Source organism: Caretta caretta, chromosome 10 (genome assembly GCF_965140235.1).
Source record: "Caretta caretta isolate rCarCar2 chromosome 10, rCarCar1.hap1, whole genome shotgun sequence".
Taxonomy (NCBI): Eukaryota; Metazoa; Chordata; order Testudines; family Cheloniidae; genus Caretta; species Caretta caretta.
The window spans coordinates 66,315,985-66,336,777 of record NC_134215.1 but is presented as its reverse complement, the minus strand read 5'-3'; the positions used below and the strand labels follow the sequence as shown (position 1 = coordinate 66,336,777).

The 20,793-nt window shown below is 39.3% G+C and overlaps 1 protein-coding gene across 14 annotated transcripts in view; it reads left to right on the top strand.

The window, feature by feature from the left end:
* Positions 1-20,793, top strand: part of USP8 (ubiquitin specific peptidase 8) — an 88,714-nt gene that overhangs the window by 24,474 nt on the left and 43,447 nt on the right. For 10 of the 14 annotated variants that reach the window (XR_012670270.1, XR_012670267.1, XR_012670263.1 and 7 more), the window contains exons 5-19: positions 332-479; positions 1,602-1,659; positions 3,040-3,199; positions 3,637-3,799; positions 5,908-6,052; positions 6,240-6,469; positions 8,175-8,753; positions 10,533-10,607; positions 11,331-11,411; positions 11,794-12,056; positions 12,890-13,102; positions 13,861-14,071; positions 15,683-15,919; positions 16,476-16,618; positions 17,055-17,187. Coding sequence is in view for 5 of the 14 variants with exons in the window: in XM_048867314.2 (XP_048723271.2) it covers positions 332-479; positions 1,602-1,659; positions 3,040-3,199; positions 3,637-3,799; positions 5,908-6,052; positions 6,240-6,469; positions 8,175-8,753; positions 10,533-10,607; positions 11,331-11,411; positions 11,794-12,056; positions 12,890-13,102; positions 13,861-14,071; positions 15,683-15,919; positions 16,476-16,618; positions 17,055-17,187 (2,839 nt within the window). In the remaining 9 variants the exon portion in view is untranslated. Of the gene's footprint in view, positions 1-331; positions 480-1,601; positions 1,660-3,039; positions 3,200-3,636; positions 3,800-5,907; positions 6,053-6,239; positions 6,470-8,174; positions 8,754-10,532; positions 10,608-11,330; positions 11,412-11,793; positions 12,057-12,889; positions 13,103-13,860; positions 14,072-15,682; positions 15,920-16,475; positions 16,619-17,054; positions 17,188-17,507; positions 20,195-20,793 lie in introns of those variants that run through there. The other 4 variants (XM_048867311.2, XM_048867309.2, XM_048867312.2 and 1 more) reach the window with 3 other exon arrangements.

Sequence of the window (20,793 nt, the reverse complement as noted above, 5' to 3'; positions counted from 1 at the left end):
CCTTTACATATAGTTGTACTTTTTACAAATGCAGAAGAGGGTGGGAAATTTAACATTTTCAGTGATGCCAGAGCAGAAGTATTTTACATAAACAGCTGAGGTGGAGGGAAAGAAATTGTAAGCCTTGAGAAGGGCAGAGGACATCACTTGCACAGCAAAGCACAGAGAGGAATAATATCAAGCAACTACTGAGGAAAATAGGAAGAATTTGGGAAGTCAAGAATAAGTGTTGTGAGACCTCAACATTTAAAAAGTTTGGGGAAAAAATTGCATAAAGCTACTTGAAGCCCAAGTTAAAAATGTTTTTTAAAACTGGACTTTTTCCTACTAGATATGAGGAAGCTGAAGTTCGGAAAAAGCTTGAAGAAAAAGAGAAACAAGAAGAGCAACAGAAAAAGCAAGAAGTAAAAGATGATGGAAAGGCTTTAGCCAAAAACGCTTCAGAAAATGCCATAGATTCCAAAGGACAAAACCAAAGGGTAATGTAGGGGAATGTTTACAGACATGCTAGTAAATCTGTAAATGCATGATGTTTAAATGAACACTTCATTAAATCAACTGTTAATACGAGGTCACTTATTATATTGAAGAAACTGATTTAACTAGTAACGTTGCACCCATGACTAGATTGTTTACCTTGTAGAAAGTTAAACCTTACCATTTTAAGTTTATTTCTACCGTTTTATAAATTTTTATTCAACATAATTTTTGTCATAGACCTTTGTGTACATATTTGATACCTGCAGAACCCCACAGAACTCTTAAAGCTCAACAGAATAATAGACTTCAATTCTTCTGTAAAGCTCAATTTTTTTCCTTAAATTAAAATTCGTTATTCATTAGTATACAACACTTGTACCTTCATGTACTATGAGGTTTAGTGGTAACAAAATTGAGCAAGTTGAAGTGAAAGCTGTGTTCTGTCCTTTAAGTCCTCTTAAAGGCAGGGCTGGCTCTCAACCTGGCTGATGATGACACCATCAAATGGCTGGGCACATTGTGCATATGCAGAGAGAGAAAGAGTCTGGATAAATGCATGAGTGGACATTGTTTTTGCTGCTCTGTCTAGCTATTACAAGCTTTCATGAAGAATTTCTTTGCTTTATCATTGTATGTCAGATTGTTATTTAAGCACAGTGAATGGAATTGTATCCCTAGCTTTGTGCATGGAAATGATCCTCCATGTTGCAGATCTTATGCTTCTTGTTTGAGAGAGTGCTGGCAATCTATGGACAAAATTCAGTTGGGCTAGGAATCCGTGATTGGAGTAGGCAAAAGTAGTGTCCCAGGGAGTCATGCATCATTTCTCTCCCCTGCCTTCCTCCCCCAAAAATCACCCAGCAGCAACTCCACCTAACAAGCACTGCAGTCCTAGGCTGTGTTACATCTTCCAGAGCTCCCCTCTGTTACGGACTAGTGCCCTCTCATCCTCTTTCTTGGGACTTCTGGACATCTGACAGCAGATCTTTGTAGAGATTTCCCTCTAATGGGTACCTTCCTGTTGTATTCATGTTTTGCGAGTCAAGGTCACGTGCTGAACTTGTTACTTTATATTAGAAAATAAAAACAGCAACTTCTAACACTTTTGTACAATAATACAGATCAATGGTGAGAAGAAGTGTGCAGTGGAAAGAAAAGATCAATTTGACAGATTGAGTGGTAAGTGATGCAGTGTTTCACTGGAAAAGTCTTCATTGTTTAACAGGAAAAAAGCTTCATACAATTCAGTTAAACAGTGAGAGTAACTAACTATTGGAACAACTTACATAGGGACATGGTGGATTTTCCATTATTGGCCATTTTTAAATTGTGATTGGATATTTTTCTAAAAGACAGTCTCCAGACATTATTTTTGGGAAGTTTTATGGCCTGTTTTATGCAGAAGGTCAGACTAGACCAGAGGTTCTCAAACTGGGGGAATTTCTTTGGGAGGAGGTGCGGGGCGGCGGCTACTGTCCGAGAGAGAGCCCAGCTCTGAAGGCAGCACCGCCGCCACAGCAGAGACATAAGGATGGCAGGGTATGGTATTACCACCTTTACTTCCGTGCTGCTGGTGGCGGCACTGCCTTCACAGCCAGCCAGCAGCCGCCACTCTCCACTCTGCCTTCATAGCACGGGAGAGAGGGACGTAAACAACCACAGACACAAAAAAGGAGGGCGTGGTCAGATAGGACTAGACAATCACAGTGATCCCTTGTGGCTTTGGATTCTCTGATAGCTTCCCCCCATTATGATTTCCTCTCTTTAAAATCAAAATTAGTGCACCATCTTAATTTAGCAATGTACTTGTTAATTATGACACGTCAGTATATCAGTTGAGCCTCCCTAGTCTGCTTTTTTGTTAAAATTACGTTTGACACTGAGGTTTTTTTATGACTTCTCTGCTCACTTCCCCATGACTTTCATAAAAGTTGTCCTCAATTTATGTGTCATCAGGTGATTTGGTAGTGGTTGCTTTTAGGAATTACTGAATTTTGATCATTACACAATAATTCACAATGTAGTTATTTCAAATGTAAACTGAACCAACAGTGGCATGATCAAAAAAGACAAAAACAAAAACAGTCACCAGCTTCAACTGGTGTGAAATATTCAAGGCATGTTTCTAAGAGACTTTTGTAAGAAAATTTTGATTTAAATAAAAGGACCCTTTTCCCCAGGCTCCATCTCTACGCTGTACAAACGTGAAATTCTTCTCTTGAATTCTCCTTCAACCTATAAACCAATGCAGACTACTGTGACAATATTGATCATTTTAAGCTTATGGTTTTTAAATATTGTATAAAATCAAAGAACAGCTACTGACTGTTACAGTGGAAGCCAAGAGCTGTAGATATTCATGTCAGATGTCCCACCTTCACGATTTTGGGGGCAGAATTTCACATGGGAGATGGGCCTCAATGTTCAAATTCAGTTTTTCCTGAAACTATATTATTCCATGGTCTTGTTTATTTGCAAACAAGAGTCTTGACCTCTCCCGTGAGATGTGATCACAAGTGATTTCGGTTTCTCTTTGTAATATATTTTTGCATATAATAGCTTCTGTATTTCAAGGAGCAATCACTGCTGAGAAACTGTTTCCAATGATGATGGACAAAAACATCGAATTGCTCATAATGGATGCTCGAAGCTTGAAAGATTATCAGGAATCTTGTATTCCAAATTCCATCAGTGTTCCAGAAGAGGCTATCAGTCCTGGGTATGGAATAACCTTTATGTGGTAGAATCTTGTGACTATGCACTGATATTAATGAACTCTATCCATTTGGGTAGAGAAATAAAATATATTTCTCTGGTTTACTTACTATATTCCATTTTAGACTGACTGAAAACCATTTCCTCATATAAGAGTTATGAGCAACTTGTTAAAGCACAGTAAGCTTGTGCTTTCAGTTTCAGAAAGTAACTGGCGTGAGTGAATGAATGAGTTGTGAACATTTGTCCAATTTAAGCTTCTAGGTGCACTATGAACAGTGCACCTAGAACACTATGAACAGTTCTAGGTTCATTGTTTCTTTGATATATGTATTGCATATAATCATACCTTTATCATCTATACACAGTCTAAATAATGTTTTTAGGCATTCTTGGACAAAATGTGGTGTTTGTACTCAAACACATTTTCCTGTATTCCAGAGTCACTGCTAATTGGATTGAAGCTAAACTCCCAGATAGTTCTAAAGATCCCTGGAAGAAGAGGGGACATGTTGATTATGTTGTACTGCTTGACTGGTTTAGTTCTGCAAGAGACTTGCAGCTAGGAACAACTCTACAGAGCCTGAAAGATGCACTTTTTAAGGTACACAAGTTTGGTATTTTATATTTGTCTAACTTTATTATCCTGGTTGATGAGAAGTGGGTTTTAAGTAGCTGTAATTCTAAAGTGCAGGGAAAACAGATAAAACATTCTGGGTAAAACACCTTAGCATCTCTTCCTCTGGTTTTCAATGAAAGTGCCTGGTTTTGATACCACAAATGTGTGTCTCTTCCTCTTTCTGGTTGAGGACAGCATAGCTAACTGTACGGGGAGGGTAAAAGTGATAAATGTTGTGAACCATCTCTTTAAAAATTCTTATCTGCCTGACCTACAGATCATTTGGGGAAGTGGCTGTCCTTGTATTCGTATATGGGTGGGCAAACTTTTTGGCCCGAGGGCCACATCTGGGAATAGAAATTGTATGGTGGACCATGAATGCTCACAAACTAGGGGGTTGGATTGCAGGAGGGGGTGAGGGCTCTGGGGTGGGGCCAGAAATGAGGAGTTCAGGGTGTGGAGGGGCTCCAGGCTGGGGCGGGGGAGTGGGGTGCGGGAGGGAGGGCTCCGGCTGGGGGGGGTGGGCTCTGGGGTGGAGCTGGGGATGTGGAGTTTGGGGTGTAGGAGGGTGCTCCGGGCTGGGACCAAGGGGTTCAGAGGGCAGGAGAGGGATAAGGGTTTGGGCAGGGGGTTGGGGTGCAGGGAGAGGCTCAAGGGTGCAGGTTCCAGGTGGTGCTTACCTCAAGCGGCTCCCAGAAGCAGCAGCATGTCCCCTCTCTGGCTCCTATGTGGGAGCACGGCCAGGCAGCTCTGCACACTGCCCCGTCCACAGGCACATACCCCCCCCCCCCCGCCCAGCTCCCATTGGCTGCGGTCCCGGCCAATAGGAGCTGTGGGGGCAGCGCTTGGGGCAGCGTGCAGAGCAGAGCCCCCTGGCTGCCTCTATGTATAGGAGACAGAGGGGGGACATGCCGCTGCTTCCGGGAGCCACATGGAGTGGCCCCCAACCCTACTCCCCAGTTGGAGTGCCAGAGCACCGAAGTGGGGCAAGCCCCAGACCCTGCTCCCCAGTGGGACCTCGAGGGCCGGATCAAAACGGCTAGCAGGCCGGATCCAGCCCCCGGGCCGTAGTTTGTCCACCCCTGTATTAGTATGTCAAGGACATGTTTAGTCAGTCGCTCTCCTCTCTCTTGCTAAGCCATAATACATCATTCCTTGGAGCTCTGGGAAGTGACCCACTACCAAATGTCTAATGAGACAATCCATGGCGGCCAGAATGGAGGTAAATCTATGTGAGCCAGAAGCCTCCAAGATTGGAGGACTTGGGAGAAAGTGAGAAGCCCCCCATCAACACTCACAGCCATCTTCTCTGGTTCTGTTTACTGGGGGAGCATGGATTAGATTGGCCTGAGTTTCAGCTATAGTAAGAGTTTAGAAATTGAACAGTTCTATTTTAAAATTGTTCAATGGTGAAAGATAAAATTGATAGAATTTACATACTACAATTGTAAGTGTTCCCCTCTCTGCTTTCTTGAAATAGATTGAGATTGTAAAAGGACTCTTGCGCACACAACATTTTCTATCACCTAAAGCTGCAAAGTTAGAAGGACTCAGAATTAGTGCTGGCATAGCCTGTTTTCTATATGTATTGCTACACACATTTTGTGAACACCACAAAGCTCTCTGGTCATACTAGTGAGCTGAGGACAGGGTGGCAGTCTCAAGTCTGAAATTCTGGGCTTTTGTTTGTTGATGGCAGATTTTTAAAATGTTAAAGCTAATACACTTATTCACAGAACAAAGTTAACCCATGAGAGGCATTAGCAAGCATATGGTTACTATAAATGGCATACTTTCAGAATTCGAGGGTTGCTGCTAATAGTAGTAAGTATTTATACTATGGTGGTGCCTAAAAGCTTCAGTTGGGATTAGAGCCCCATTGTGCTGGGTGCTGTACAAACATAGGAGGGAGAATCCTTTCCCTAAAGGGTTTGCAATCTAACTAATAACTAATTAACTGACTGATTGTCAATCTGAACAATAGCCTGTCTGCTAAAATGTAACAGGCAGGCATGTACGTTTCTTCAGCATAATTTGAGTTGTAATTTAGAGGCTTACTTTCAGAATGTCTGTCTCATTTTAACTTTTTCCAGTGGGAAAGTAAGACTATACTACGGAGTGAGCCTTTAGTCTTGGAAGGAGGTTATGAGACCTGGCTTCTTTGCTATCCCCAACACACAACAAATGCCAAAGTAACTCTACCCTCACGTGGCAAGAGTGAAGTAGTGTCTGTCTCTTGTAAGTATAAGGAAGACATTTTAAATACATTTAAAAGAATAAATAAGCAATCTAAGATTATATACAGTAATTTAAATATATATTAAACTTAATAGCTTGCTCCTGCTCTTCGTAGATTAGATTAGGATGCTAATTACATACATAATTTGGTTTTTTTTAAAAAGCACTATATTTCTGTGGTTTTCAGTGGATTTTACTTATCCCTCTCTGGAAGAGCCAGCTCCTCCTCCACCACCTGTTGTCCATATAAAGCCCACTCCAGTAGAAGTGACTGAGAATGATGAAATGGAAAATAATCAAAAGGGGAGGACAGGATCACATAACACAACAAATCCAAGTGCACCAAGTGCTGCTATCCCTCAAACTGACATTTCACCTGTAGTGCACCCAATATATGCTGTGACAAATGTCCCACAGGTAAGATATGTTCTTTCTTGTTTAAACTTTCATTTAAAAGAAAACGTCTATGTAGCTCTGTATTGTCCATGTTAATTATATTTTATTAAAAAGAGACCTGTGAATGGGAAAAGTCTAGTTTTACTGTTTCCTTGCAGCTTTCTGCATTTGATTGAGCATTGCTGACTTAATATAATTAAATTCCCAATTACTCTGATCACACAGCATGTGGTGAACTTTAGCATTTTGGTTCACATCAGGGTATGGCTTACCTCTTAGTTATCTCAAACCTCAGTTTCCCACTCGTCATGCCTCTTGAGCCTGTCTTCCCAGGCTGTTAAGGTGTTTTAGTGGTCTGTGTGCCTTGGTCTTCTAACCGAAGCAAGAATGTTCCCCATATGGACAATCAAAAATAAAAAGCACTGATTTGCTCTTCTCACTGCAGGGACTCCACAAGATTCTTCGCTTTCCTCAGGTCACAGACCTTTCTCCTTGTTTGGCAGGAGCTTACAGCAGTCCTGTTCCCCCTTCATCACAGGAGCAATAGCTTCCTTCTCTTGGCAATGTAGTTGATGCATAAGGGGAAACTGGGTCTTCCCTCTAATTTAGACTTCAACCCAGGAACCCTAAACCATGAAATGGCTCTCACTTTGTCTTATCCCTAGGCTTCTTTCTATACATTGCTCATAGCCTCAAGGGTCTTCCCTAGGCTGCCATGAAAAGACTCCTAGGACACTCTGCTCTTCCCTTAGTCTCTCACTGGTCTGAGCCACAGGTAGCTCTTAAATACCTGCTCCCCCACTCAGTCACATGCTCTGTCAGAAGAAAGGGAAGAATATGCCCAAGTCAGAGCTTGGGCTTAACCCCCTTAAAGGTCCAGCTCACCTTGTGACCATTTGAGAACTAGTGTTGAGTTCTAATAATAATCAGTTTTAACTCTACTTACCTTCAAAGTGCTGTACAAACTGTTAATACTCACCTAATATCCTGGTTTTATTAATGAGTAAACTGAAACAAGCATGGTGTGTGATTTGCCTGAGGCCACTCAGGACTCTTAACACTGAGTTCTCCGCTCTAGTCCTGTTCCCCAACTACTAAACAACATTGCCTTCTGGTTTCTGGTGGAATATGCAGGTCAAGAAGAATGATACAAAACCATTTAAAAATCAAATGAATGACCAAACAAAATGGGTGACACAACAGTCTGCTTGCTTCCATCATGTTTGTTTTATCTGGCAGAAGTAGACTTTTTAAGTTGTCTTTCAGTATTGCCCTTTCACATATCTTTTCTTAAACAATTTTTTTTGACATTGAAGAAACATTATTATTTTCATTTCTATTCAGGGCTTTCTACTGAAAGCTTAATTGTTATAAATCTATAGCATAGCAGCCAAGATGTTAAAAGTGAGGAGTACAAATCTGAGGTGTTTTTTTGTTTCCCCTTGAAAATGTCTGCTTCAGCCCTCAAGGAATATTAATAAAGGCTAGGAGTAAGTAAACTGAAGTCTGCACAGAACTTTCACTCATAGGTTCCATAAATGGAAGTTTTGAAAAGCAAGATGGCTAAAACAATGTGGTAGGCTTTACTTATACAAGTCCAAAGGCAGTTTAGTTAAAGAAAGCAGTGTTGCTAGAGGATCCTAGTGCTATGTGATATTAGGGACTATAACAAATGTTTCTAGTTAACATTTTATTCTCATTTTATACATCATTTTTATTATTCCAGATTGATCGTACTAAAAAGCCTTCAGCAAAATTTCTTGATGATGTTAATAGTCCAAAATCTGAAGCTACAACTCTTGACAAACATCCTATTCAGAATGGAAGAATGATTCCAGACCGTTCCACAAAGCCACCGTTTGATGCAAAGGCCATGCTGACAGAAGAAGAGAAAAGCCGTATACACGCAGAAACGGCTTCCTTGTTGGAGAAGAGCAAACGGGAAAAAGAATTGCGGGAAAGACAACAAGAGAAACAAAGAGAGAAGCTCAAATTGGAGAAGCAGGAACAGGAAGAAAAGGAGAACCGAGAAAAGCTACAGCAAGCAAAAGAAGAGAGAGAGAGGAGACTGCAGGAAGATCAGGCAATTAGGGAACAAAAGGAAAAGGAAGAACAAGAGAGAGCACGCAAAGAAGTATTAGAAGCAAAAAGACAAAATAAAACTGAGCATGAAAACACTGCTGCAAAAAACCCTGAGCTTGATAAAGTATCTGCGGACGAAAGAGAAAAGGGGATTCAAACACCAGAAATGCAGAGGCGTGCGTTAGGAGATACATCTGTGACAGGGGTGTCAGTCTCAAGCAAGGTTAGTAAAGGAGCAGTTCAACAGCCACAAAATGAAAATAGAGTAATCGCTTGGCACAGTTTTGTCAGTGTGTATCAGATTGCTTGCATTGGGAAAATACCAGTGCCGAGGTATTTAACTGCAAGTAAATTTTGTTTGGGTTTTGTTTGGGGCCTGACATTTTGATTTAAAACTAGAGGAAAAACTCAAAACAAACCCCAAAGGGGCAGATCCTCATTCCCACTGAAATCCCTGCTGATATAGAGCCAATGGAACTGACTCATGTTCTGTCTATCCTTTCATCCCCAGCACAGGGGGCATTTCAGAGGCATGGTGGCAATCTACTCTGTTATACCAATCCTCTGTTGTAACTTGTGCTGGGGAAGGACAGAATCACAGAGCCATAATTGGTACCCAAATGCCCCAGGTTAGACAGAAGTCTTGCAGGAGAGGATAAACGTCATAGTATCGTTAACGAGTGTGGGAAGGACAAGTCGTCTATTACCCCCATCCAGTGTTTTGTTTGAGAGCAGGTCTGCTCCCCACTCTCATATCTTCTAGCATCATATCCCCTTCCTTTATCCCACTAAAGCCTGAACAAAGTGAACAAGATCAGTCACGTTTACCTGTGACGGGTTGGGTCACAGAGACCCCCTGGGGACTACCACCTGGTGTGCTGAGACTACCTCGGAGCCCGATTTCCCTGGCAGCTTGGGGCTCGGTCTGGAGTCCCAAGTTGGCTGGGGAAAAGGGCTCCGAGGTAGTCTCAGCACACCAGGTGGCAGTCCCCAGGGGATTTCTGTGACCCAGCCCGTCACGCTATCCTCCTGTGGTCGTAAAATAGAATCGGCTAATCGGAAGATCTGAAGAAATAGTTCACCGCAGGTTAATAGCCACATTTACAGCTTGAAAATGCACCCTAAAAAGATGTTGAAATTTTCTCTAACCTTCAGCTCAGGGGAGTGGAATTCATGCCTAACATCAGTGATAGTAACGCAAAGGAAGTCTTTAATCTTGCAGAAGCTCCATAAACTCAGATGAACAAATCAAGTGTCTTTTAATTTTGACATACATTTTGCGCAACTCTAATAACTGTGGGATGTTAGAAGTAAACATTTCTACTTTATAGAGAAATATAAAAAACCCTACTTGTAAACTTTCTATACCATATTAAATGTATGCAATTAGTCCATCAAATCCCTTTTTGTTTATCCTTTTGTCTTTATCAGTATCGTGAAGGTGTGCTAGCAGCTCCATAATTAGACTTGCACCATGATTTTGTCTTAGATGGGACAAGAAGCAATGGGCTTAAATTGCAGCAAGGGCAATTTAGGTTGGACATTAGGAAAAACTTCTTAATTGTCAGGGTAGTTTGGCAATGGAACAGATTGCCTGGGAAGGTTGTGGAATCTCTGTCACTGGAGGTTTTTTAAGAGCAGGTTAGACAAACGCCTGTCAGGAATGGTCTAGTTATTACATAGTCCTGCCTTGAGTACAGGGGACTGGAGTAGATGACCTATTGAGGTTCTTTCCAGTCCTACACCTCTATGATTCTCTGTTTCATGCTTTGTACGGAATATATCGTAATTATATGACAGCAATGAATATGGGGGTTCCAGGGTGCTGATCTGAGGTACAGAGTGCCACAGTATGTGCCTGTTGTAGTCACTGAAACAAACTGAGGTTTACCCAACAATCTTTTACGATAGTATAATTTGCTTTCGCGAAGTGCCGCTCACTCAGTGACACTCAGTAATTCCATAGGAAAATTGAAAGTCTCTTTTCAAAATTTTTTTACAGCATACTGGGGTTAAAGGACAACCAGAAAGTGGAGCTCAAAGAGAGGATACTGAACAAGATACTGAAAGACTTAAAGTAAATACAACATATCGTATGTAGCTGAAAGAAACCCAGAGCAGATGTCATATCATTGTAAATTTTATATCATGTTAAATTCCACCTCATTTATTTTTAAGATCTTCTCTTTAGGAGGAATCTGTGCAGTGTTCTGCAGCTGTTTGTGTTACTTTACATACATTTTTTCATTTTGTCCTGTAAAAAGGAAAACACATTTAAGACTTTCAAGTGAAAGTACTTTATATCTCCTCTGGGATTAACAAGAGTTTCATGTCTTTTTATATTTATTTATTTAGTCATCCCACTGTTTTCCTTTTTTTCCTTTTTGTGGTGGAGTTTTTGTTTGATTTTGTGGGGAGGGAAAGAGTCATTCATAAATATTTCCTGAGAACACACAAACACACACATCCCTAAAGTGATTTTGATAATAAAGGAATTGGAGAATCAAATTGTTTTATATGTGCAATTAGATGGATTTTAATTATTTTGGTGTGTGACAATGAATGTCATTCATTTAGATCAATTGATGCTGAATAATAGAAACATACTATCAGTTTTCTGCCCTAGACAAAAAAAAAATCCAAATTTCTACTTAGAACACTAGTGGTTCTTATTGAATTGTTCTATGTGTAACCTTTTAGCTAGATGGAGAATTTACAGAATACTAAAGACAAACTAGACATGCTGCTCTGCATAACAATAACTTCATGTGCCTTTGTATTTCAATTGTATTATATTTAGTCCCAGCGAGAGCCATTGATGAGAGCACGAAGTGAGGAAATGGGGAGGATAGTACCAGGATTGCCTGCAGGCTGGGCAAAGGTAATTATAATTTCTAAAAATCTAGACAGTTAAGTCACCTATCTGGAATGTGGTAATGGCTTTTATTTGCACATTCATTATAAAATAGATTTGGGTTGACTTTTTTTCCCCTCTTTAAATTTCTCCGTGATTGTTCTTATTTTCTAAACTTTAAGATTATTGTTAATGAAATGACTGGAGCTTTGTCAGCAATATTTAATACATACTTTGGGAAGAATTATGCTATTCACTAGATATTGAGATCGAGTCATATTACTGTAATCTGCGATCTTTTCATATTAGAATTATTCTGGCCAGTGTTTTTAGTAGTTTAATCATATTAACCAACTAGTCTATTGAGAGATTTTACTCAGTTTTTAAACTTTAATTTTTGTCACCCAAGTTTCTGGATCCAATCACTGGGACTTTTCGTTATTACCATTCACCAACAAATACTGTTCAGATGTATCCCCCGGAAATGGCTCCTTCATCCACCCCTCCATCCACTCCACCAACTCATAAAGGCAAGCCACAGGTGACTACTGAACGGGACAGAGAACACTCCAAATTGAAGCGATCCTACTCTTCACCAGATATAACCCAAGCCATTCAGGAGGAAGAGAAGAAAAAAATTCCTGTAACTCCTGCAATCAGTCGTGAAAATAAGTATGTCTGATAAATTAAGTCAAAACATCACAGCTGGTACAATATTATAGGGTCTCAAGTTTGCCCACCTGAATTGTATTAACTCTTTACCATTGGTTTACATGGAATGTTTCTGATAGACTTAAACTACATAGCTGCAAAGCTCAAAGCAGAACACAGTAGACAGTAATCTCCATTGAACAGTGATTTCTCCTTGTTTACTAACAGTAACAAATAGAGATTTTAGAGTGTTGGTAAATGCTGACTTTTAAATGGCAGCCATTTGTTTGTCTGCGTGCTATTAGGCCTTAGGCTGCTGTTTATTGTGGAATGAAAAGATTTTCCATTTCTAAATTATATTAAGTTTAATTCCTTGACCCCACAGTTTGCAAACGTTGATCTAGTCTATTCCTGTGCATCACTGCAGGCCAGTATTTATATATTGCTACAGAATCTCCCATGATTCCCTTGTCTAGTCTTGAATACCTTAAATGATGGCATTTTATGGCTTCCTCCGGGAGGATACTTTATTTCCTAGTGATGAGGGTGGGTCTGTTGATATTCTATGTGCTTTGAGCATACGGCTCTTCATCTCCAGCCAAGGACAGTTATCTCTTCAGGGCTAGTCAACACTACTTGGTTGGAGAAGTCTGTTAAATGACATGAGGCACACTGTTTAACTCCAAGGGCTAAAACTCACTGCCTTCTCAGAGCTCCCAACTTGTTCTGACTTACGATATGAGGGAAGGATATGGTGCCCACATGCAGAACAGAACGTTATGATAGGCCATAAGGCAAGTGTAGTAATAAGAATAGAAAACTCCAGTTTGCTAACAACAGTTTCTTCCTTACAGACCAGTATATTACACTAAAGCTGAAATCTCAAGGCTCTCTGCACCACAGATTCGTAATCTCAACCCTGTGTTTGGGGGATTGGGACCAGCTCTCACAGGGCTTCGTAATTTAGGGAACACTTGCTATATGAACTCCATATTGCAGTGTCTCTGCAATGCACCACTTCTGGCTGATTATTTCAATAGAAATTTGTATCAAGATGACATTAACAGGTAATAAATATTCTTATTCTATCTTGGATTATTTTAATTAATCCATGGCCAAATTCAGAATGTGTATTTACCACTGTTACTATTTTTCGTTCAAAACATATAAAATGGGGCCATTATGTTTTTAAAACCTCAGTCATATTTAAAAGTAACAGATGTTAGAGTATACATTTGTGAGGGTATTTCGAACGTTTGGATATCTGATAGCGTGCTTTGCAAGGGAAACTCTTTATATTGCACCACCATCTCGGTGCCTGGGCGTATTGCAGAGATTAAAAAGAGAAAGTCTTGCTAACAGTTGGTACAAATCAGAGAAGTGGAAAATCGCTGCATCTACCTCCAGTGAACCCTCTGGCTGTGGAATTAAACAGCAAAATATCAAAGTAAATAGAAGTTTTAACTGCTTCAAGCTGGTGTACTTAAACTGTATCACATAAAAAGAAAAGGAGGACTTGTGGCACCTTAGAGACTAACAAACTTATTTGAGCATAAGCTTTCGTGAGCTACACCTCACTTCATCGGATGCCCAAATACCTTTGTTAGTCTAAGGTGCCACAAGTACTCCTCGTTCCATTTGTGTGTGTGTGTGTAAAGTTGAACATATGCATGAGGGTTTGCAGGATCAAGACATAAGTGATTGTCTAATCTTGGGAAAATTTACTTCATTTTCACACAATCATGGATTAAAAAAAGAGAAATTAATACTTTGTTTTGTTTTAATGGCTTAATATAATACTCAGTATTTCTATTTAACTGTGTAGGTTAAACCTCTTGGGGCATAAAGGCGAAGTGGCAGAAGAGTTTGGCATCATAATGAAAGCATTGTGGACAGGACAATACCGATATGTCAGTCCAAAAGATTTTAAAATTACAATTGGGAAGATCAATGACCAATTTTCAGGATACAGTCAGCAAGACTCCCAAGAATTGCTCTTGTTTTTAATGGATGGACTGCATGAAGACCTAAATAAAGTAAGTAATTCCCTGCTGATAAATCACACATCTCAGTCAGATTGTAGAACAGAAATATAAAATGTTTACTTGAGTTTAGTAGCAGAAGTTTTGTGCTATTATGAAGATGGAAATAAGTGGTACAATATAAGGACCCGATTGAAAAATGTCTATGTATGCAGTTGCATACCTACTTTGTGCACACAGGGCTCAAATTCTCTGCTGTGCTGAATTTACACTTGACTCAGGGGTGGGTGTATGTGTACGTGTGGTTTGTTTTTTTTTTCCTCAGAGCCACCTTTCCCATCCCCTGATCTTGGGCTGCCCAAGCTGTGTCCTGCCACACCTCCTGTATAGAGCATATGGAACAGGTGGTGTAGAGTCAGCTATGCTAGCTTTGTGCTATTAAGAACTTCCTTGTATCGGGGGGAATCTTGAGCTGTCCTGTTAGGGGTAGCTTTTTGGCTGCTTTAGGGCAAAGTAGCTGGAGGAGAAGCCAAGAATTGAGCCTAAAGATACCGCAATTGAGAGGTTAAATGGGTAATTAGACACACAAATGGCCATTTAGATGTGCGATTTGCACATTGTTACCTATGTGTAGCATGAGCCCATTTTTAATTTTAAGAAGAGTGTTTCAATGATTTCAAAATGGTGATCTCTCTACGGGCCTTATTTGATTAAAGCAAAGTCCTTTGAAAAATTTTGTCTTTTCTCACACTTAAAAAGGATATTGTTTAAGATAATTATGGACCATTATCTTTTTTTATCCTTACACTTGTTTTTTCCTGAGTTAAACGTATAATAAAGCCAGCAATACAGTAATATGTATTCAGATGTTTCTTCATTTTAAAGGGTTGTCTTCAGTCTGTCTTTTTTCCTTATTTTTACCACCTATTTTATGGCCCATTAGGAAGTAAGTAAATTGCAGCATAATACTTGTTCCTTTGTGTGTCTAGTGATGTTTATACATTCTCCATGTCATGATCATGAATTAAACTACTTTACCTCATTTTATTATTTTAAATTAATATATCGGTTTTCAGAATTTTGTTGTTGTATTTAAATCTATATGTCTCCCACACCACACCCCACACAGATATTGGAGGCATAGCTTGCCAGAAAGGCAGGACATTTTCATGCAATAAATAATGGCTTTTGGGGGAAAAGATGACTTGTTGCTCCCAACTGGATTCCATCACAGTTGATATTCACAAATGGGGATGGTGTGAATCTTTTTAAAGTATATAAACCGGAGTGTTTCAAATATATTATCTGTACGGCAAATGATTTGTGCAAGAAGCCTTCAGTAAATTCCTGAAATACAGGTTGTTAATTGTCTAAATCAACTTGTGCTAATAGTGAAGCATGTGCTGCCATTGCTTATGGGATGTTTTATAGATGGCAGTAAAATGAGGTGTGAAATCCTAACTACAGTGTTTATCCTGTGCATCTGTAGGAAGTACTAAAGAGGACCGCACAGAAATATGATTAGATAACAATTATGTAGCTTGTTGACAAGTTTAAAAATTTTTGCATAGTATATAAAACCTTATCATACAACTTCACTTCTTTATACTTACATATAAAATGATGCTATACGGTGATAAGATATTTTAATTTTATAATATATAGGCTGACAATCGGAAGAGGTATAAGGAAGAAAATAATGATCATATTGATGACTTCAAAGCAGCAGATCTAGCCTGGCACAAACACAAGCAGCTCAATGAATCTATTGTTGTGGCACTTTTTCAAGGCCAGTTCAAATCCACAGTGCAATGTCTTACGTGTCACAAAAAGTCCCGAACATTTGAGGCTTTCATGTATTTGTCATTGCCACTTGCATCCACTAGTAAATGTACACTACAGGTAAGTTAGTAATAGAGAGAGAATATGTGCTTTTACTGCAATAAAATAATTACTCTTCAGGTTTTTTGTATGGTGCTACTTTTGCTTTAGCCTTTTTGGTTGGGGGTATGTCAATATGGCCAGTGTAACTTGCTCTAGGATGAACCATGCTATATACGGTTGTCTTTTTCTTTTTTTAATTTGTTTTGTAATCCTCCCCAATCAATTAATCATTTTTACGTATATGACTACACTGACAGATGTAGGTGCCTTTTGTGCTACTGTAGTTTAAACAACTTTTTTGTAGTAACTAAACTCTTTATTGCAGGTCATAGTAGGATACTTGCCTTTTTTTTTTTTTTTTGAACGAAAGCAGTAGCTTCATTTAGAAACATAACTACTATCTATGGAGTAAAAGTTATTTTTGTGAATAGATTCATGAACTAAAGTCTCCTAATTATTCTTATGAAACATGGTGCACATGTAGCTCCTGTACAATAGCAGACAAATGTTTGAGCTACATCTTTATTTTTATAAACACCAGGCTTTTAAGTGTGTTTTCTATGTTTTGTCCTAGGAATGCCTTAGATTATTCTCCAAAGAGGAGAAACTTACAGATAACAACAGGTTTTACTGTAGCCATTGCAAAACACGAAGGGATTCTTTGAAAAAATTAGAGATTTGGAAATTGCCACCAGTTCTTCTGGTGCACTTGAAACGGTAAGTTGTGAAGATGTATCTATAAATACAGTTAACTTGGACTTAATGGAGGCTTTAGGGGTAGTAAAGAAATGGACATTTTTTTAAAAATACAGAACGTTATACAAACAATCTGAGCCCATGGATAGCAAGAATTTCCATCTAGTTGTCATCTGCTTCCTATTTTCATAGGCCCCCATCCTGGAAACACTCATACGAGTTGCCCCATTGAGTTCAGTATGTAAAATTACACACACACGTAAGTTTTTGCAGTAGTGCAGCCTTAAATTGTAAGGTAGCCCTGACACACTGCTTAGCTGTGAAATTTACTCTTCGTTCTTATTTAGCTCAGATCCCAGTTAAAATTAGTGAGTAAGAAATAATTACAAACATGGACTCAACTTGGAACATCTCTTGAACCATTGCTCTGGCTAGTGCTGATTTGTGCTCTCTCTAGATTCTCGTATGATGGAAGGTGGAAGCAAAAGCTGCAGACATCTGTAGATTTCCCTTTGGAAAGTCTTGACCTGTCACACTATGTTATTGGTCCAAAGAGTAATTTGAAGAGATACAATCTATTTTCAGTATCGGTAAGTAACCACAGCCAACTTTAAAACTTAGCTGTACATCCATCTTGTTTAAAAACCGTTTATCTGTATGTCCAGTATTACAAGGTCACTTTGAGTCATGTGGGTTTCTAGGCCTCCTGCCTGGATACAAATTAGAAAAAAAGGAGAGTGAGTCTGAGATTTATTGCAGTGGGATTTCATGTTGGTCAAAATATGGCATTCAAGTTTATTATTCTAGCTAAAGGCAGAAGTGTTAGCAAAGCACAGATTGGTTCTAAGAAAGGCTCTTGCCAAAAAGAAGTATTGTTTTAATCTCTCTTCACGTTTTCTCCCCACCACAGAATCATTATGGAGGGTTGGATGGAGGGCACTACACAGCTTACTGCAGAAATGCTACAAAACAGCGCTGGTATAAGTTTGATGATCATGAAGTATCTGATATCTCAGCATCTTCTGTGAAGTCCTCAGCTGCATATATTCTCTTTTACACTTCTTTTGAACTGCGAGCAGCAGATATAGCCACATAAAGTGTTTGGAGTGAAGAAAATTGGTTCTCTTTATAAATGTACAACACAGGTATTGAACTGCATATTAATATGCAAAACAGGAACAAATATATAGTCAGTTAGGGAAAGGTTGCAGCAGCTTTTCTGCAACAGGATCTTTCTGGTTGTGCTATTGTTTAAGACAGAAGACTGATTGATAATGCTTTTGGTAATAGCAACTTCTATGAAACCATAACAACAAGCATACTTAAGTTACAGCTTATTTCAAAACTATATTTTTAGTCTGCTCCAAAATGAAATTCTAGCTTAATTAGCAAGTAGGTTTAAATGTCCTAAAAAATCCCACAGCATATCTTGATTTGTCTTCTTTTCTATCACTGTTATGGCCTTTTCACATTTCTAACCTTAAGCTTGATTCTACTGTGAATACTCTAGAATGATGGAAACAGTTAGGAATGTAAGTGTACATATTGATTGCATACTTGCACATCAGAGCTATGTATATAATAAAATGTGGTCCTTTTGTGAAAATCTCTAGAACTCAGAGGATTGCTTTTATTTGCCAGTTCTAAATAACTGCAATACTTTAGGTGTAGAAAAAGCAGAGCTGTATTTTTCTGTTAGCCTTTGTGAATATTTCTGCATTTAAAATTACTTTTAAAGAAATGAGATTTTCTTTAATTTTTTAATACAAGATTTAATGTACACATGCTTTAAGAATATTAACAAATGATTTAAAATACACTATCCTGTTAAATGTTTGTTTGGGGGATTTGGTGGTTTTTTTGTACATCTACAAAATTTGATTCAGTGAAAATCCCTGTGGGATTATACATGGCAACATTTTGTACCTCTTTCACAGAGTTCAGGCAGCTCCACGTGGAAGGACAACCATCGGCTAGGAGTGAATTAGTGTAGGAGCTATTTTGGTTCAGTTCTACACATTTCCATTATCTGGCAACAGTTCATAGTTTCCACTCCTGACTTGCATTGGTCCTTGGAAGTCTCAGGCCTCTGCAGTGAGCTTTTATCAGTGTGTCACTCTGGTTTGTTTAAGGGCAGGTTTCACTCTTGTCCAAAAGTTAGGGAGCCGTAGCACGTGAACTCATCCCAGAAGCGAACACAGCAGCACCGTACTAGGGAGTACCATACTCTTAAAGTGACTTACCTGTTGATGAGATGGTAAAAAGACTTACCTGTTGATGAGATGGTAAAAACTTCAAAAAGAGTAAGGGATAAACTGGTGCCCTGGTCAACATTGCCTTTGTCAGTAAAAAGTGGTGGCAATGACTCAGGCTGTTTGAGAGTGAACCAGGGAAACACAATTTTACGAATGCTAAAGTACTGTCTACACTGCATTTGGCAAGCTGAACTCTGCCTTAACATTTTTTCATGAGTAACTTCACATATGCACCTGCAGAATGCAATGTTAAATCAAGCACCAAAAACCCAGGCAATGCAGAATTAAGGTTGAAAACTGACTTAATTGTGCCTTCACCCTGGGTACAATTTCATAATGTATAAAAGATCACCTGCATAAGATCATCACAGAGGGTTCTTTTGCTAAATCCAGCATAGGAGACCTTCTTCAGTCAGCATTAGCAAAGGGTGATTGCCCTAAGGAGAGGCAGTTAGTGTTTTCCTCCAGCCAAGCTAGTTAAGCTTTAATTGCTTGTTTCTCCTGTTTGTGCCCTGTCAGAACAGCATCAAGCACAGACATGGCATGAACGCTATCTATCCTGCCCTAATGCTGAGACAGCCTCCAATTACTTAACTTTGCTCCAAGATGCAACATTTGAACATCCTCCTTCTAAGCTCTTAGCAGAATAACGGAAGTCTTGAGGCAAACAGGGACCCAGAGTAGAGAGAAGGGCTTTGTTTCAGTTGGTCAGATGCTACCCTAGTCATGCTCCTGCCTCTCACTTGATGCAAATTGGATGCCGGATGCCATCCTGTCACAGGCGCTACTGTGCGCTTTAATTTTATACAGTGCTGAGATATTACACTGACGGTGGGCTGTGTGGACGCCCTATGTTCTGCTGCAACTTAAATTATTCCAGCACCATGAAATACCCTTCATTTCATGCCTTCCTACCTGCTCCAGAAGATTTTTCCACCTCGCAAGGTATAAGCATTAATGGAATATGAATTCAATGAAAATTACCTCAATTATCTCTATAGAATATGAAATAGTGAGAATACTAGGGGACCGTGGTGATCTGTACACAAAGACAGCAACTATGCTAGAGAGTGATAGTGTGGGACTTCCATACAAGTTCTTTGCATTGTGTTTAAAGGCACATTCTCAATAACAAATGCCTCTGTCAAACTCACATACTTGCTCCCACTGTACTAGTCTGCAAGTGTTGGTATTTCACCTGACATGACCATAGAGAGACTGAAATCTTATCTATCATGACAATGTCTTCCATATTTAACTTCTGTGCTATTAAACCTCTGTGAATAAGCATATTAATAGCAAAACCCAGTAATAATAATAAATAAATATTCACATTTTAAAATGTTCATAGTCAGGCTTCATCATTTACAACCAGTGATGAATGGGGAAGTTCAGAGCACTGCAACCATCTAAATCCCTCTAGCCACAGCTCCAGAAAGACAACACAGCGTGTGTTCACATGTGGAAGACTTCCTTCACACCTACAGGGCTAGAAACTATTTTAAAACAAAGTTTAAATTTTGCATAAATTGGGGAGAGGGAGGCATCTAGACCACAGAGTCTGTGCCCCAACATTAACTATTGAGCCATTGGAGTTTTCCATTAAATATACCAGTTAGCTGGAATTAGGTTATTTTAACATTTTTATTTTGAATGTAGCTTGGAACACTTCACTCTGTTTTCCAGTGGCGGGGGGAAAGCATGGAGATAGCAATAATAAATCTAGGCAAGAGGCCGTAGTAAAAACATTCTTGTCAGTTCGATGCTTGGTTTAGGCAGGGGCTTCTGTGGGGGGTTATTTTTATTATTTTCCTTTTGATAAAGTGCAACTAGCTCTATAAAAAAAGAATACGTACCACTCCAGTACAACCAAGATGCTTCTCCCCAGATCAGCTGCTGCATTCATGCTTTTTATGCAAAACCCAAAGCAAGAAAAAAAGC